We start from the raw sequence: 16,692 nt of genomic DNA on the forward strand, positions 1-16,692 counted from the left end.
TTCCTGGGTGTCACGTAGGTGTCACCTCCTCCTGGCCTTTCATTTCACATCTTGGTGCTGATTCTTCTTCTCCTGTCCCTTGAGGATTTCCATGGGAAGGAGAAGATGCAGCTTTGGGATATTCAGTTCTCTGTCACAGTTCTGGCCTAGAACCGTTGACTCTACAGCAAAATACCTTTTTTTTCCTCTCTCAAACTGGCAAATTTTTGGTGTTTTTTTAACCCAAGAGCAATTCTGCCCTCTGTGCTGCAGGCCTTGTGTACGACACCTTGATGCTGAAGCACCAGTGCACCTGTGGAAACACCAACAGCCACCCTGAGCACGCAGGCAGGATCCAGAGCATCTGGTCCAGGCTCCAGGAGACGGGGCTGAGGGGCAAGTGTGAGGTAAGGGAAACACCACAACAGGCCACATGGCCTCTTTTATTAGTGTTATTAATATTATTACAACATTATTATTACTATTATATTGCTGTTATGCCAAAGAAAAGAGCAAGATATGATGTAACCCTGTCATTTGTTATCCCTCCCAATTATTCCAGCAAAAGCAACAGCTTTCCTGTGCTTTAATAACTTTTTTTTGGTGCTCTTTAATAAGTAATGGTCAAGCTGTGCTGTTAAAAGAGTGGGAGTAGGAGGAAGGCACTGAGCACCATTCCATCACAAGAGGTTAAATTAGATTTATTGGATGTATTTTAAGAGCAGGAAAATGGAGAGAAAAGCTTAGATATTAAACAGAAAAAATGAAGATTAATAATAAAAATTAACAAGTGGTTATTAGTTCCAACTAACAGCAGTGGTGATAAATGGGGGTATAAGTGTGTGTTCATTAATTCTTTGAGCACCTGAGAGGGCTGAATCCCAGAGCATAAATATTCCAGCAATGTCAGGATGGGGCTGGGAATGTTCCCAGCCATCAGATAAGACATCCACGTGGTGGCAGCATTGCCATTGCCTAAATTTCCCTGTCCTGCCCTCCTTTATCCCTTTCAAACCTGTCTCTGTCTGTGCATACCCATTTAATCGAATGTTGGGATTATTTGGGAGCAAATGAACCTCGTTGCTAATTGCCTGGCCTCCGCAGTGGTGTTAGAGATGTTCTCCAATGTATAAGTTTGTGACTGTAAGATCCCAGGCAATGTTATTGTCCTTAATTTCCTGTTAATGTCCTTCAAGAAGATTTTTTTTCCTTCATTTCTGTGCTTACCTTGGTGCTTTTGGTTGCTCTCACGATGGGAGCTGTTGATGGGAGCTGTGTTTCCCTCCTGAGCACTGGTGACTTCCAGCCTCACCAGACTCTTATAGTGAATTTCTGCCTTCATTCCCTGCTGGCTTTTTTCAAGCTCTGCGCTGTCATTTCAAGGATGCACTCCCTTGTCTCTCTGGTCACCTTTCCTTCACCCCCACCACCTCCTGTCTCAATGTTCCCTTCTTTATCGTGACTGGATCTGACGATGACTTTCCATGTCCAGCTGATAAATGTTGCGAGTAAGGGATTCACCCCAAACCTGAATTTCTCTGCCTCAGGACCCATTTTATTGTTTTGCTGTGTGTCTTGGTGGCTTGCTAAGGGGACAGAAGAGAGAGCCAAGCCCTGAGCAGTGATTTCAGCAGCCTTTTCCCTCCCCTTGCAGTGCATCCGTGGCAGGAAGGCGACGCTGGAGGAGCTGCAGACGGTTCACTCGGAGGCGCACACGCTGCTCTATGGCACAAACCCTCTCAACAGGCAGAAACTGGACAGCAAGAAGCTTCTAGGTACCATTCCCTGGGGGGACACCCTCCTTCCTGAGCCCTGGCTGAGGTGCTGGGCTCCATCATTAGCCCTGTGCATCTCCAAGAGGATTATTCCCAGCTCTGTGCACGGGATCCATCTCCCTTTCTTCAGGTAGACCCCTAAACCCTGGAGAGCTTAAACCTCACTCTGGGTGTTGGATAGCTATCCATGGCTAGGGAAGGAACTGGAGCACATTCCCAAGGGTTTGGATCTGCAGCCCCCAGCCAGCTGCACAGGCATCAACAAACCCCTGGCAGCTTTGGACAGTCAGCAAGAGAGATGCAGGGGCCTCTACATTTGTTTAATGTGGAGTGGGATTGTTTATCCCTTTCACTGGAGACCAAATCTTCCTGAAACAGGGCTGTGTCTGTTGTAAAATACAGATAAAAATACAAAAAAAAAAAAGATATTTTCCCAGCAGAAATTCTAAGGGATGCATGTTCAGATAACCAAACAACATGGATTTTAGCACCTCTGTGGAGTCATCATCGCCTCCCTTTACTTCCTGCCTTTTTGCAGCAGCAGGCTGGAGGGACAATTTAAGAAGTTGCCACGTGGGGATCTGAGGGGAAAAAAAAAAGAAAAGAAAAAAAAAACCCTTAAAAAACGGTTTCTGGAACGTTGAGATGTTGAGAAAGTTTATTTTGGGATTAGGCTGACTTTGGATGATGTAAAAAGAGGTTTAACTCAGTGGCCTTTGTGATGTAGTGGTCACAGCAAAGGAGCTGGAAAGATTTTGCTCAGCGTGTCCATGAGCTCCCAGAGAGGGAGCTCTGTTAATGTTTAACCATTAGGCAGTGGTTAAACACACAATTAGCACGATATTTATAGCTCACTTCCCACCTCTTTAGGGCCAGAGAACCCAAAAGTAGACACCTCCAGCTGAATGATAGCTCCATTAGGAGGTAAACTTTCAGGAATTTATGATGTCATATGCTCGGGAATGGAAAACCCACAGCCGGAAGGAGCTTCGGTCAATCTTCCCTGGGATATCTGAGAAAATTCTCCTGGAATACTTTTCCACTCCCTCCTTGGCTCTGGGCAGGATCTGTCTCAGCAGTGCCCACAGATGTCTTTGGAGATGGAGTTTATTTGGAATGCATTTTTGGGGGGAACACCCTAACTGCTGAACCATTCCTGATGGTTTCTGTAGAGAACCTGTGGGGGAAGCAGCCCTTGCTGCTGTAGTTCTGTGCCCACCATGGTTTCCATCACTCATTTTAGAGTGTTTGCAGAGGTCAACTTTAATCCTGTAGAGAAGAGAAATTCCAAAGGCTTTCCAGTCAGAACATTCCCTGTTTGGATACAACTTGCAGAAAAGCCCCAGAGCTGCAGGAGGTCAGGTCCTCAAGGGTCTCCAGTAGGAGGGGATGTGCAGTAGCTCTTAACTGGGCTTAGAGCTGCTTTCTTCAGCCCACCTGGCACCATCTCAGCCTGGAGATGCTCCAGTGGCACTGGCTGCCAGCCCACATCACCCCCTTCTCTCCTGATGGCTTCCACAGGGCAGGAGCTGAGCAAGGAGCTCAGGTTAAAAACCCCTCCTTCAGCTGTTCTCTCCCTTTAAGGGTTTAAAAGGCTTTCAGATTTACAAACCAGCTTGGTGGGGTTCTTTGAAACACCTTAGAGGGTGGATTTAGGGCAGGTTGGAGCGCTGAGGGCAAAGCTTGGTGTGAGGTTTAGGGATGCAAATGGGAGTTTGTTAGGGCTGAGTGTCTTGGCAAGTGTCTGATGACTCCGTGTAAACTCTTGGCCTTCGATACCTCTGTGAGGAAGAAAAAAGCCTGAGAGACCTCAGCCTGGAAGGGGAAAAAGGCTTTTCAGGACACAGGATGTTTCTTGTTAAGCTTCTGCAAATGAAAAGGGGGGATGTGCCTTCATGGAATCACAGAATCCCAGAACGGTTTGGGTGGGAAGGGAGCTTAAAGCTCATCCAATTCCACCCCTGCCATGGCAAGGACACCTCCCACTGTCCCAGATTGTTCCAAGCCCCATCCAACCTGGCCTTGGGCACTGCCAGAGATCCAGGGGCAGCCACAGCTGCTCTGGGAATTCCATCCCAGCCCCTCCCCACCCTCCCAGGGAACAATTCCTTCCCAGTATCCCATCAATCCCTGCCCTCTCTTAGTTTAAATCCATCCCCCCTTGTCCTGTCAAGGACACAAAGTACAAACCCATCTCTCCCTGGACAGTGGAAACGCTTGGAACCTGTTGGACAAGTTGAAACTTTAGGCAAATAAGGCTGCTTTTAATTTGTGGGGAGCAATCCTAAATTGTTGTCAAGAAGATAAATAGGGAAATAATGGGTGGATTAGCAGTGAGAGATGTGACAGGAGGCAGGATGATCTGAGAACTTCCATGTGGATCTAATCAAGGAGGGCATCTCGCTCTGAGCTCAGATGAGTCCAGATGCATGAGCTCCTCTCTCAGGAACAGAATCCCAAATGGTTTGAGTGGGTATGGACCTTGAAGCCCATCCCATTCCACCCCCTGCCATGGGCAGGAACACCTTGCACCAGACCAGGTTGCTCAGGGCCCCACAGAATTTGTTCACACACGAGCCAATAATTTGCTCACACACGAGCCCAGAGAGCAATGTTACATTTCCTACAGATTCAAAATTAGCCCTGCAGATGGTTCTCTCAATTTTTCTCACATTCTCCTTGTTGGTTTTGCTATTTCAGTCAAAACACATGTTTTTTTCTTTGCTTGCCACTGGTTTATTTCGCTGTCTTCCTCTTTCATGAAGCCCATGCTCTCCAAAGTCATGTAGTAACTGCAGAGGAGTGACAATTGGGGTGTGAGTGACAATTGGGGTGGTTTTATGATTTCCTGCCCTCCCTCAGTGGGAAGGGGTTAAAGTGCACATCTGAGAAGACACACTGAGCGATTGTTGGTGGCATCTTCCTTGTGTATAGTCTCAAAACATCAGACAACACCCACACCTTGCTTAAAAATGAATGATTTATAGACAGCTTTTACAGGAGCCTAAGTGTGTACATGGTGTGTGTGTGTGTGTTGTAACAGGGCTGGGTGAAAATGGGGAGAAAACCCCCAGGAAGAAACGTGTGTGTTTCTGTGCTTGGAAAGATTGCAGAATTGCCACAAAGTAGGCCCCAGAGCATGGTGACCTTTGTGCCTCACAGGTTTCTTGTCCCCCCCAGGTTCCCTCACGTCGATGTTTGTCAGGCTGCCTTGCGGTGGTGTCGGGGTGAGTACCTCCCTTTAATGTGTAAATAATGTCCTGTTTGTTCTCCCCACTGCTCCCCTCAGCACCAAAAATTGCTGCTCTGCATTCCAGGGAGGGTAATTGCAGCCAGATGCTGCCCCTGAGCAGGGGCTGCCACGGCCTCACGTGCCTTTCTTCAGAAGCAGCCGCAGCGTTTCGGGGCTGCTGTGGAGAGCCTGAGCATGAGGGACACTCAGGAGGAAAAACCTCATTTCCCAGCCTGGGATGTTCACTGCTGAAGCAGCCCTTGCATCCCAAAGTGCTTTTTGTCCTGTGGAAAGCAGGGCGTGCTTGTGCTCCATCCTCAGTCTCGGGGCGCCAGAGCAGGTGGGAAACGTGGCCGTGAAACAGGACAATATTTGGGAATGTGCATTTTTTTTCCTGTGAATAGCAAGTTTGCTGTTTCTCTGCCCTGGAATGAAACAGCATTTGGCATCTTTGATTCTCCAGCTCCAGGATAATCCACGTGGATTCTCCAGGAGGTGACTAAAATGCCCCTCCATCCCTCGTGGAAAAGCTGAGTGTTATTTTTCAGCTGTCAAATTTCCATATAATCAGGCTTTTTGCTGTTGTTTGTTCCCATAAAGCTGAAAAAACCCCAAACCCCAAATACCTTCTTTTGAAAGTTTTCTTGTTTTCCTTTGAAGCCTGAAAGCTTAAAAGTTTCCCTTTCAAGTCTGACTTTCTGCTCCAGAGTTTCTGTGGAGGGTGACAGGACAGAAAATCGTGGAGAACAGGAAGGGGAAAAGAATGAGAAGAGACAATAAAAGGCATTGTGTTTGAAAATTCACAGTGGTAGTTCTGCTGCATAATTGTAGCTCATGAGGTTGAATTTTCAAGGTCTGGATTCTGTTATGGAAATGAAACAAAATTGTTTTCTTCCTGAGTCTTTGCAAAATCGCTGCTTTGAAAATTATCCCGTCAGAAAAAAAAAAAAAAAGAATAATCGTCGTTTATTCGTACCGCCACTCGTGGAGATATTTTATTTTGTATTGTAAATATGCTGCAGTCGCCTAATTCATGGCAAATTTTTGGCCAGAGCTTAAAAGGTTTGGATTTACTCTGCCCTGCAGTCAGGCATGCCATTCAAAGCAAAAAAAAAAAATTATCATTTGCAAATGAAGACTGAATGGTAACAAGTAGAGACAGTGTCTGAGCCCAGCACGGGCCCAGCAGTCTTGCATTAAATCCCAAATCAGGGCAGGAAATGCCTCGGTGCTGGTATTCCTGATATGCTCCCAATAAAGATGCTGCTTGGTTGTCTCCACAGACCCTTAATATTGAATATTTGCTGACTCTGGTGCAGTGTTTGAGCAATCCTATCAGCAAAACCTGTGCCAGGGAACAATTCCTAATTCCCAATATCCCACCTCACCCTGCCCTCTCTCAGTGGGAAGCCATTCCCCATTGTTTGCCAGATATTTTTTCAGAGGGCAAACATGATGTCATCAAGTCAAAAGGAAAAGAAAAGAAAATTAAAAATCAGTAGAATGATGTGGGACAGGTCCTCCTTTGGATTTATACTGGAGCGGGATAAAGCAGAATGATGGCCGATGATTGGAATTCAGGAGCTCTGAGGGTGTTGTGTGAAATTACAGGCTGGAAAGCTTTGAAACCAGGCTCTTTTCCTGCAAGCAATCAAGTGTGGCTCTCTTCCTTTGGGGGTGTTGTGTAGATGAAAAGGAAGGATGGGCCTGGAGGGGGATGCAGGGCAGTTTTGGGGGGGAGAAACCCCTGGAGAGCTGTTTTGCCTTGGGATAGAGGATGGAGCTTGGGCAGCCGTGAGTTCTCCTCAGCAATGAGTGGAATGAAGGACAGGCAAGAGAGTGAATCAGAGAATATCCAGAGCTGAAAGCACCCACAGGGATCACTGACCCAACCCCTGGCCCTGCACAGACACCCCAACAATCCCACCCTGTGCATCCCTGGGAGCTCTGGGAGTGCAGCAGCAAGGAAACAGTTCAGAGCAAATCCCTTCGTCTCATAACATCTTCCAGACTCTCTCTTTTAATTAAAAACTCAGTCTTGGTGAATTGAAATCAAAGAGAGAAAAAGAGTAAATTTGTTCCCAGGTGCTTGGAAACTCTTTTTCCTTGTTGGTTTATCCCATGGCTGACAAGCCTCCTCCCTTCTGCAGCGTTCTGGTCCTAGCAGGAGAGGAAGAAAGAAAGCACAGAAGCTCTGAAATCAACAGGTGTGAGCTCTGAGTGAAACATCACTCATTTATTTCTGCTGATCACTTGGGAATTGTGCTCAGCTTCGCTGACGCTCCTTTTTCTACATCCAACTACCATGCACTACGGCCTTCCCTAATCCAGGATGATTAGAGGAGGCTTTCGGGATGTTGGGAAGGATGGAAGTCTGACAAGAGAGTCTCACAGATATATATGATTGGCAGAAAGATTTTTTAATGTAAAATCTGAAGAAAGAATAAGATAGAAGCAAGTTTTGATATAAAAGAATTGCTGAGCCAGTCTTACTGGATAACCAAGAAAGCAAAAGGTGTGTTAGTTAGAAGGGGTTTTTATGGCTTAGAGCAAAGGATAAACCCACCCCAAACAAGAAGATGTTTTTACCAAGCAGAAAGATAGCACAGTCAAACAACTCAGCAAATTCTGCGAGTAGAAAAAAGGTCTCAGAATTTTTCACTGCAAGAAAACTGAAAAACAACTTCTGGCTTAAACTGTAATGTGCTGACTTTTAGTGATTGGAGAGCAGTAACATGAATATGGTGATTACAGTAGTTATGGTAGGCTATAGGTAAAAGTTAAGGTATGGATTGGTTTTACTGTATGAAGATGCTCAGCAAAGAAAAGTGTATAATGCATTGTAACCAAAAGAAAATTATATAATGCATTGTAACCAAAAGAAAAGTATATAATGCATTGTAACCAAACCCAAAGGGTCTCCAGGGCTGCCTGCAGCAGGAGCTGACAGCTGTAGGCACAGCTCTGTCACCCACAACCCTGGGCTGCTGGAACATCTTGGGTACAATAAACTGCATTTTGGATGGAATAAACTGCATTTTGGAGAGCCCCTGGAGTCCCACAACACTCATTCAGGCTCTTACTTTAGGAGAAAGGAGTTTAAGCTTGGAAAATCTGCAAGATCATCCCAGCACACTTTTGCATCCAGATACTTCAAAACACTCAAAGGCTTGATTTAAGGAGAGCTGATAAATTTGTTTTCTTTCCTGTGTAGCGTTTTGCTGCGCGCATTCTAAAAATATCTGAAGACCTGCATTATTTCTCTGCACGTGTTCTAAAAACTCCAGAGGTGTTTGTGTTGTTGATCTTCTCCAGAGTAGGTGATTCTATTTTTGGGTTTTTCAAGGGCTTTGATTAGAGCATATCAACAATTGGAACTGTGAAAGCAAAGTAAGTTCTTGCAGAGCAGAGAGCACGGAAAGGACGTCAGCGGAATGGAAATGAGGAGGAACTAATTAGGGAGTCAGAGGAACAGAATGTGAGAATTATTTAATTGAGAGCAGGAGGAGACACAGTGGGGTGTCTTCCTCTGTGAGGGAAGAGCAGAATTCCTTCATTTTGCAGGGTCTGGAGCTCTGGTATAACCTGTGTCAACCTGTCCTGGTGCTTGATTTCTTACCTGTGGATTTTTTCAGTAGAATTTTATTGTATTTTTATTCAGTAGAATAATTTCAGTGCATTTTTATTCAGTAGGATAATGAACTCTTTTGTGAGGTGCTCATTTAATTTTGAGATAGCTGCACATTAGTGAATAGGAAAGTTTACAGTGTGAGTAGGAGGAATTCACAGTGTGAGTGGGAGCCTCATCATGGATATTAATAAAAAAAACCTTGGGTTTTCCTTAAAGGAAGGAAATAATTGTAAGGAAATAGTAATTTGGAAATAATTGTAAGGAAATAATTGTAAGGAAATAGTAATTTTTATTATGAGGAAGGAAAAACTTTCTGGGTTTCATTTTGGACGTTCTTCCTGTAATGCTCCTGGCAGCAGCCTGGTTTCTGCTGGTGCTTGGCTCTGGCACTGAAGAATCCTGTATCCTGTCTTTTTTGTGGGAAAAGCTGGCCTCAGCAGCCATCTGAGGGTCTGTGGGACCCTTAGGACAGGAGAATTTGGGTATTTTGTATTTCCATTCCTCTGGTGCCTCACAGGGAATGAAGAGGGCCCATGGAAGGAGCCCTGAACTTGCTGTGTCCAGGCAGGAAGGGAAGCTCTTCCCTGCTGGTGTCCTGAGGTATTTTCTTCCAACGATCAAGAAAAATGGGTTAGGTTTCTTCTGCATGTGTGCAGTCCTGATCCAGGATTCCTGGAGCTGCCCTGTGTAATTCAGACTTTATCCTGCTGCTGTTCCCATCTTGCTGCCCAAATTTACAGGGGTGCAGGCCACAAATAGTCACTGCAGGGCTCTCCCACAATGCAGTGGCATTCCCCAGAGGCTTTTTGGTGTTCTCCAAGTGCTTTCCTAGTTTATATTGTGGCTTCCAGAGCATCCTTGGGGTGGATGCTACCAGAAAGCATCCATGATCACAGAGCTGGAATCACTTCCAATGGCAGCTTCACACAGCTGGGAAGGAGGTGGATCAGTCCTCTGTGGGGCCACTTGTGTCTCCTGACTGCTCAGTGAGCCAGGCACAACAAATGTTCCCTTTCTTCCCATCTCTGCTTTTTGCCATTGTTTCCATAGATACACTCAGGGCAGAGTAATATGTGAAAAATGGCTGGGGGTCCTTCCCTTCCTGGTGAGGAATGTCCCGTTCATCTGGTGACACAGTCTGGAATAACAGCAGTGGGCACGCCTGCGGGGTGCCTTGACTTGCCTGTGGCCTGTTCCCACTTTTTCAGGGGGGTGATTCTGTGGAATATTTAGGGTTGAAGCAAATCTGTGTGATCAGCACAGGATGCTGAAGGTTTGTTAGTGTGTGTGAGCTCCTCAGGGAAGTGCTGTCACTCCTGGGCAGTCTTCTTTTAAATGCCCAACACTGAACATCCCTCTTTATTGTGGGTTTTATTTATTTTAAAGAATCATTGAATTATTTAATAAACCTTTTTGTTTCATCTTGGATCAGCAGCAGTTAAAGAGAAATGCTGATTCCGTGGTCACAGAGTTACAGAATCGTGGAATGGTTTGGGTAGGAAAGGACCTTAAAGACCATTTCAGTCCATCCTCTGCCACAGGCAGGGTCCTCTTCCACTAGTCCAGGTTGCTCCAGCCTGGCATTGGACAATTCCAGGGATCCAGAGGCACTTCCAGCTTCTCTGGGCACCCTGTGCCAGGGCCTCAATGCTCTGCCAGGGGACAATTCCTTCCCAGTATCTGAAAAAAACCCCTTTCAGTTAAATCCATTCCCCTTGTCCTATCCTCCCATGTGAGTGATGTCCTTATAAGACAGGGGTCTCCTGCTGCCTGGCTGCCCTCCTTGCTCCTAACCTGTCTCCTGTGTGTCCCCTCAGGTGGACAGTGACACCATTTGGAACGAGGTGCACTCGTCGGGCGCCGCTCGCCTGGCCGTGGGCTGTGTCATCGAGCTGGTGTTCAAAGTGGCCACAGGAGAGCTGAAGGTGAGGGAACAGCCCTGAAGGTTTGGGAACAGCCCTGAAGGTTTGGGAATAGCTCTGAAGGTTTGGGAACAGCCCTCAGCCGTGCTCTGGGCATGCTCTGCTCAGGGCTCTGAGCAGCAGCTCCAGGACCTTTTCCCTCTCCTCAATGAGGGAAAGCATCGTCCACTTCTATCACCTTGTGAGGAATCCATCAAGAGCAACTCCAGAGTTCCCAAGCAGGATTAAAGCTTCTGGCTGCACCCCCTGTGTGCCTCCTTGTCCCTCTGACCTTTTCCTTCCCGTGTTTTTTGTGTGCAGAATGGGTTTGCTGTTGTCCGGCCCCCGGGTCACCACGCGGAGGAGAGCACACCCATGTGAGTATGGCCTTCACTGACTGCATCCAGGGCTCCTTTGGTGGGGGATCCACAGCTGGCAATTCCAGAGGAATTCTGTCAGGTTATCACTGTGGAATTTCTGTTTGTTGCTAGATGAGATGTGTGGTGTTCAGAGCTCCCCACATTCTGTGGAGCAGGGTAAGAGCCTGCTTAGTGTTTCCTAGCAAGGATCAGCAGTGGGTTCAGGCAAGTGTGGGACATTCCCTGTTTCCCTAGAGCCTGCTGCTGGAATCCAGCACTTCCAATGGCAAACAGATCTAGTGGAAGGTGTCCCTGCCCATGGAACAAGATGACCTTCAAGGTCCCTCCCAGCACAAGCCTTTCCATGTTTCCAGAGAGGAAAGGAGAGCAGAAGGAGCTCCTGCCTCCTGTGTTCTGTCTAGGTGATGGGTGCAGTGGTACCATGGGAAGCTGTCATTAACACCTCTCTTTTCCTCTTGTCTCCCCTCTCCAGGGGTTTCTGCTATTTTAACTCCGTGGCAATTGCAGCCAAGCTGCTCCAGCAAAGGCTCAACGTGAGCAAAATCCTCATCGTGGACTGGGTGAGTAAATGCCCCCTTCTTTCCATTTAGGAGAGTGGAAATTATTATTGTTAATTCCCTTTAGCAGGTGGAAATTATTCTGGGTGGGTTTCTTCTTGCAAGAGCAAGCTCTGTCAGTGAAAAACTTCTTGCCTGTTGTCTGCAAGCCAAAATTTGGGGGTTTAATTGAATAAAATTGTTCTAATCAGAGAAAAAAATTCTTCAAGGGACCAGAATTTTCAAATAAAGAGAAAGGGCTGATTTGGAATTCTGCTTAGGCAATGTATAGATTTTTATTTCTTTATAGATTTTATGTGGCTGTGAAGGTATTGGAGTGACTGGGGATCAGCCAAAAGTTTCGGTTCTGTTGCCACAGGTTAAACCCACAAGTTAAAATGCATTTATTTGTCTTTTGGACTTACTGGATGGATGTTTTTTTCCTCACTTCCCACCTGTTTTTCATGTCAGAGAGGGGCATTTGAAATAGCTGTCCTGTCACAGGCTGTGTTTGTGCACCCCACAGCAGCTCAATAGGGGAGCTCTCATGGGTTGTGTTGTTTAACTCGGATTAAACAGAAATTTATTTGTATCAGTACTCACCCTAAAGATATAGGGCAACAAATATCCCAGTATCTCCATCTGCCAAGATTGGTGTTAATCCAGTTCTTTCCATCAATTTGATAGACATTTGGGGTTGTTTATCCCATGTATTAAACAAGGAGAGTAATCTCAAACTAGGTGTGCCCAACAGGTTATTCCCATTCCCCACAAACTGCTTCAGCCAGGCTGGAAAAAACAAAGCTCAACAGCAAGGAAAACCCCTCCAAATCCCAAACTGATGCCTTTAATCCATGTCTTTAGTGAGGGACTAACCTCCCTGTCCCTGCAGGATGTCCACCACGGGAATGGTACCCAGCAGGCCTTCTACAACGACCCCAACGTGCTCTATATCTCACTCCATCGCTACGACGACGGCAACTTCTTCCCAGGCAGCGGCGCTCCAGATGAGGTGGGCACATGGATCCCAGAGCCTTGGCACTCACAGGAGCTCCTGCCACCTCCAGAGCTCCTCAGGGTTTTGTGTTCCCGTCCCAGGACACGCCAGGTCCCTGTGATCCAACAGCCTGGTGTCCTGGCCGGAGCTGGTGGGACAGCAGCCAAGGAGTCACTGCAGTTTAGCCTATCCAGCCCTTTGGGGACAGCCTGCTCCAGAGGAGCCCTCTGCCAGCTGTCCCAGCACTCCCTGTCCTGTGCAGCATTTCTCCTTCCTCAGCAGAAGTTGTTTCTTAGATGCTGAAGGAACAGATTGTCCATGGCTGCACCGCCCACACTCGGTTTTCCTGGCACAGCCATGGAGCCTGTACACCTCCCCTTCTCCATCTATCTCCCCTTCTCCACCTGTCCTTCTCCACCTGTCCTTCTCCACCTCTCCTTCTCTACCTCCCCTTCTCCTTCTCCCCTTCTCCTTCTCCCCTTCTCCACCTCTCCTTCTGCACCTCTCCTCCTCCATTTCCCCTTCTCCGCCTGCCCTTCTCCACCTCCCCTTCTCCACCTCCCTTCTCCATCTACCTCCCCTTCTCCACCTCCCTTTCTCTCCTTCTGCACCTCTCCTCCTCCATTTCCCCTTCTCCACCTGCCCTTCTCCACCTCTCCTTCTCCACCTCCCCTTCTCCATCTCCCGTTCTCCATCTCTCCTCCTTTTCCCCTTCTCCATCTCCCCTTCTCCATCTCTCCTCCATCTCCCCTTCTCCACCTATCTCTCCTTCTCCACCTCCCCTCCTTCCTCCTGGCCCTGCCCAGGCATTGCTCCCCACCAACCACCAAGGCTGCACCTGCACCCCAAATTTGTGGGGTTTGAGGCCCAGCCTCGATGCTGCTGGAGCAAATCCCCCTTTCCTGGTGGCGTCCTCAGAGTCTGCAGCAGGAGGGATGGGCCAGTGGAGCTGAGAGCTGAGCTCTGGATGGATCCATCCTTCCTTTCCCTCTGGGCTGGCAGGAAATATGGGCCTTCAGAGGGATTTAGCGAAAGGGAGTTTTTTTGGATACTTATAGTGCTCCAGGTGACATCTGAAAACTTCTTCCCCTGTCAGTTTTACATTTTCTGCTTGAGAAAACATCAATGTTTCCATTTCAACCTGTAAAGAAGCTTCAATGTGACGTGATGCTGCTGACTGTTGTAGTGAATCAACAGCAGCCCTTTGTATCAGGGCTTAATTCCTGCTTTTTAGCAATCTGCTTTACAAAAGGAGTCATTTTCAGATGTGTCATTTTAGACCAAATAAAAGAAAGATACAAAGCAAGTTTGATTTAAGCCAATGACGGATAAACAACCCACTGTGGGTAGATGAACACCCACCCCTGTGTTTTTCTAGCAAAAATATTTGCACCGCTATGAGGAATAATGTGCAATAAAAGCCATGCAGTTTTATCCAGCTGTGCAACACACTGATTTTCACTTATTAATATTTTTTTTCATATGCAAAGACCTTGCCAAAAAAAAAAAAAAAAAGATGGAAAAGCCTGGTTTATTTTTCAGTTTTCCTCCCTCACAGGTAGTTGCAGGCAGGGCAGATGGGGACATTTGCAGTACAAGCAAGGAGAGGGATGCATTTGCATCTCCCACCCACGTGTCCCTCAAGCAGCCAAAATCCCTTCTCTGTGAATCCTGTTTTTCTCCAGCAGAGGGGGAGCTCACTCTGATTAAAATACACATTTCCCCAGTTGCAGCTGTAGTGAAATGCCAAATATGCTCCTGAATCAAGCTAAAAATGAATTATGGAAAAGGAATACATGCAGCACACTCTGCTGCAGAAAAATCAAGAGGGTGCAGTTGATGTTGGGGTGGTTTTTTTGGGTGAGCAGCAGTCAAACACCACCAGTCCTCAGCTCCCATTAATATCTGAGCATGGAGGAGTTTTATTTTCCCTCTTGTTTCAGGAACCAGGGGCTAATCAACCTCACTACTGGATCCAGATCCAAATTCCACTGGGAGAACATCAAAAGAGCAAAGAAGTGTTGCCAGAATTTGCTAATTGAGAGTCCCATTTCCCTTTTGCAGGTTGGCACAGGAGCAGGAGTTGGTTTCAACGTTAACATGGCATTTACTGGTGGCCTGGATCCGCCCATGGGAGACACGGAATATTTAACTGCCTTCAGGTACTACTGAGTTTTCCCTCTCACAGATGTCTTTTTCACCTCAGCTTGGTTTCTTTCTCCTTGTGCCATCCTCTGTGATTTTGATTTTTGATAAGGTTTAAAATTTTGGTATTATTCATCCCAGACAGGCTCTGGCCCAGGTGCCCAGAGAAGCTGGATCCCTGGCAGTGTCCCAGGCCAGGTTGGATGGGGCTTGGAGCACCCTGGGACAGTGGAAGGTGTCCCTGCCCATGGCAGGGGTGGCACTGGATGATCTTTAAGTCCCCTTCCCACCCAAACCATTCCATGATTTTTCTTGGACACTGTCCCTTCCCACCCTCGGGTAGCCTAAATTCATGCAGACACACACGTGCCAGAAGACAGGGTGTGAATTTTGTGGGATATCACCTTTGTGGAACAGCTTTAAATCCAGGAACATTATTTTCTGCTCTTGTTATATCTCATTAAGCTGATCAAAAAGCACCTTTCTCCCCTCTTCATTCTGCCATCATGAGGCCCTCAGAGAGCACCCAAAATTTCAAATGACACCAAATCCCTGCCATTTGTGTCACTCCTGGCTCAGGGAGGCAGCACATTGCTCCGGAGGAAGCCTGGCTATCCCAGGATGGATCTCTTGGTTAGCCAGAGCACCTGGAGCTGGGGACAGTAAATATTAATTGTGTGTCCAGGCTGCTGGAAAAGGCTCAGGGCTGCACAGTGAGGCCTTTGCCAGCCACTCCTGGGATCTGCTTGCCTGGACACTGCAGCTTTTTAGGGAACATCTTTGGAGTGGGTCACAGCCCTGATTTTGGGGAGTTTTGGGGGATGCTCCTCCCAGAGCCTGCACACCTTCAGTTGAACCGTAAGTTAAACAAGAAGCATTTTTTTCATCCTATGCCAAGTTTGGCCATGATAGTACATTATCAAGTGACCTTTTTAAATCTTAACCAGCTCCTTTGAAAAACATTCCCCCCCCCCGCCACCCCCCGAATCTTTCTATTGATTTTAATGTAAAATAACACTTTGAAGTTTGCAATTTATAGTCCCCTGAGAGTTGGAAAGTGAAGGGAATGGGTCATATATCCTATTTTTTCCCCCTTCTTTTCTTGCTTTAGCCCCTTGAGACAATACATGCCTTCAAGGCAGCACCTTGTTATTCCACCCCGTCGAATGCCACGTTGCATTTGCTGGGGATCAAACCGAAGATGAAGAAAAGATAAGAAAATTGGCCATAATGAACTCCAGAAGCAGGAGGCATTTTCACCATGAACTTGGAAACTCACAGTGGAGAACTGAGCTTTAATTCAAACCAGTCCAAATGCCAAACTGTGAGGCTTTGAAGTCTGCAGAGGAATCAGTGGAAATCCTTTGAGCTAGGCAAAGATACTGATAGACTTTTTCTTTTTTTTTTCCTTTTTTTTTTTCAAGGCTTAACTCTTCACATGCCTGTCTGTTTCTAGGGAAAAAAGTCATTTTTCTGTGTAGAAGGAGCAGATTTAAATAAGTAACATGCTCCTCATTTTTTTGTTGTTGTGTTTTAGGAAAAGCAGTGTGTGTGTGAGTTTGAGAAATGAAAATTACTGAGATAATTGTCTTTCTGAATAAGAGAAATGAGGGAATAAATAAATCCCAGTGAAACCACTCATCCCCAAACTGAAAACGTGTTTCAGAGTGGGTTTGCTCCATGCAAGAAAGAGATGGGAGCTCACATCAGTGATTTTCATCCTCTCCCCAAATATTATTAAATTATTAGTTTTGGGGTGACCTCTGGATGGTCCTTAATGCCATCGAGATGTATCAGAAGTGAGAAAAACAGTTAAAAATCAGCTTTCCCCTGCACTTTGTCACTTGTTGCCTTCTAACCTGGGGCTGAAATCACTGCCTGCCCAGCTCCAGGTTGGGGTTTGCTGTTTTTGGGGGAGTGGGGGTGCTCAGAAGGGATCTGGGGAGTTTTTTGGCAGCCCGGAGCTCCTGCACCCTGTGGTAGCTGCAGCTATGCCAGAGCCAGCTCCACATCCCCTGTCTGAGCTCCCCCCTGAGCGTGTGGGCAGCCCCAGATTGCACAGATCAGGCAGAAATGGGGTCAGTTTATGCAGGGAACAATGCAGGAACAATGCAGG

At 46.8% G+C, this 16,692-nt stretch overlaps 1 protein-coding gene across 10 annotated transcripts in view; it reads left to right on the plus strand.

Moving 5' to 3' along the window:
• Nucleotides 1-16,692, plus strand: part of HDAC4 (histone deacetylase 4) — a 178,880-nt gene that overhangs the window by 150,778 nt on the left and 11,410 nt on the right. For all 10 annotated transcript variants that reach the window (XM_074548851.1, XM_074548853.1, XM_074548854.1 and 7 more), the window contains 8 exons: nucleotides 253-386; nucleotides 1,634-1,754; nucleotides 4,935-4,981; nucleotides 10,435-10,542; nucleotides 10,840-10,895; nucleotides 11,371-11,458; nucleotides 12,327-12,446; nucleotides 14,496-14,593. In XM_074548851.1, coding sequence (XP_074404952.1) covers nucleotides 253-386; nucleotides 1,634-1,754; nucleotides 4,935-4,981; nucleotides 10,435-10,542; nucleotides 10,840-10,895; nucleotides 11,371-11,458; nucleotides 12,327-12,446; nucleotides 14,496-14,593 — 772 coding nt within the window. The remainder of the gene's footprint in view (nucleotides 1-252; nucleotides 387-1,633; nucleotides 1,755-4,934; nucleotides 4,982-10,434; nucleotides 10,543-10,839; nucleotides 10,896-11,370; nucleotides 11,459-12,326; nucleotides 12,447-14,495; nucleotides 14,594-16,692) is intronic.

This window comes from Zonotrichia albicollis, chromosome 10, assembly GCF_047830755.1.
Source record: "Zonotrichia albicollis isolate bZonAlb1 chromosome 10, bZonAlb1.hap1, whole genome shotgun sequence".
Lineage (NCBI taxonomy): Eukaryota > Metazoa > Chordata > Aves > Passeriformes > Passerellidae > Zonotrichia > Zonotrichia albicollis.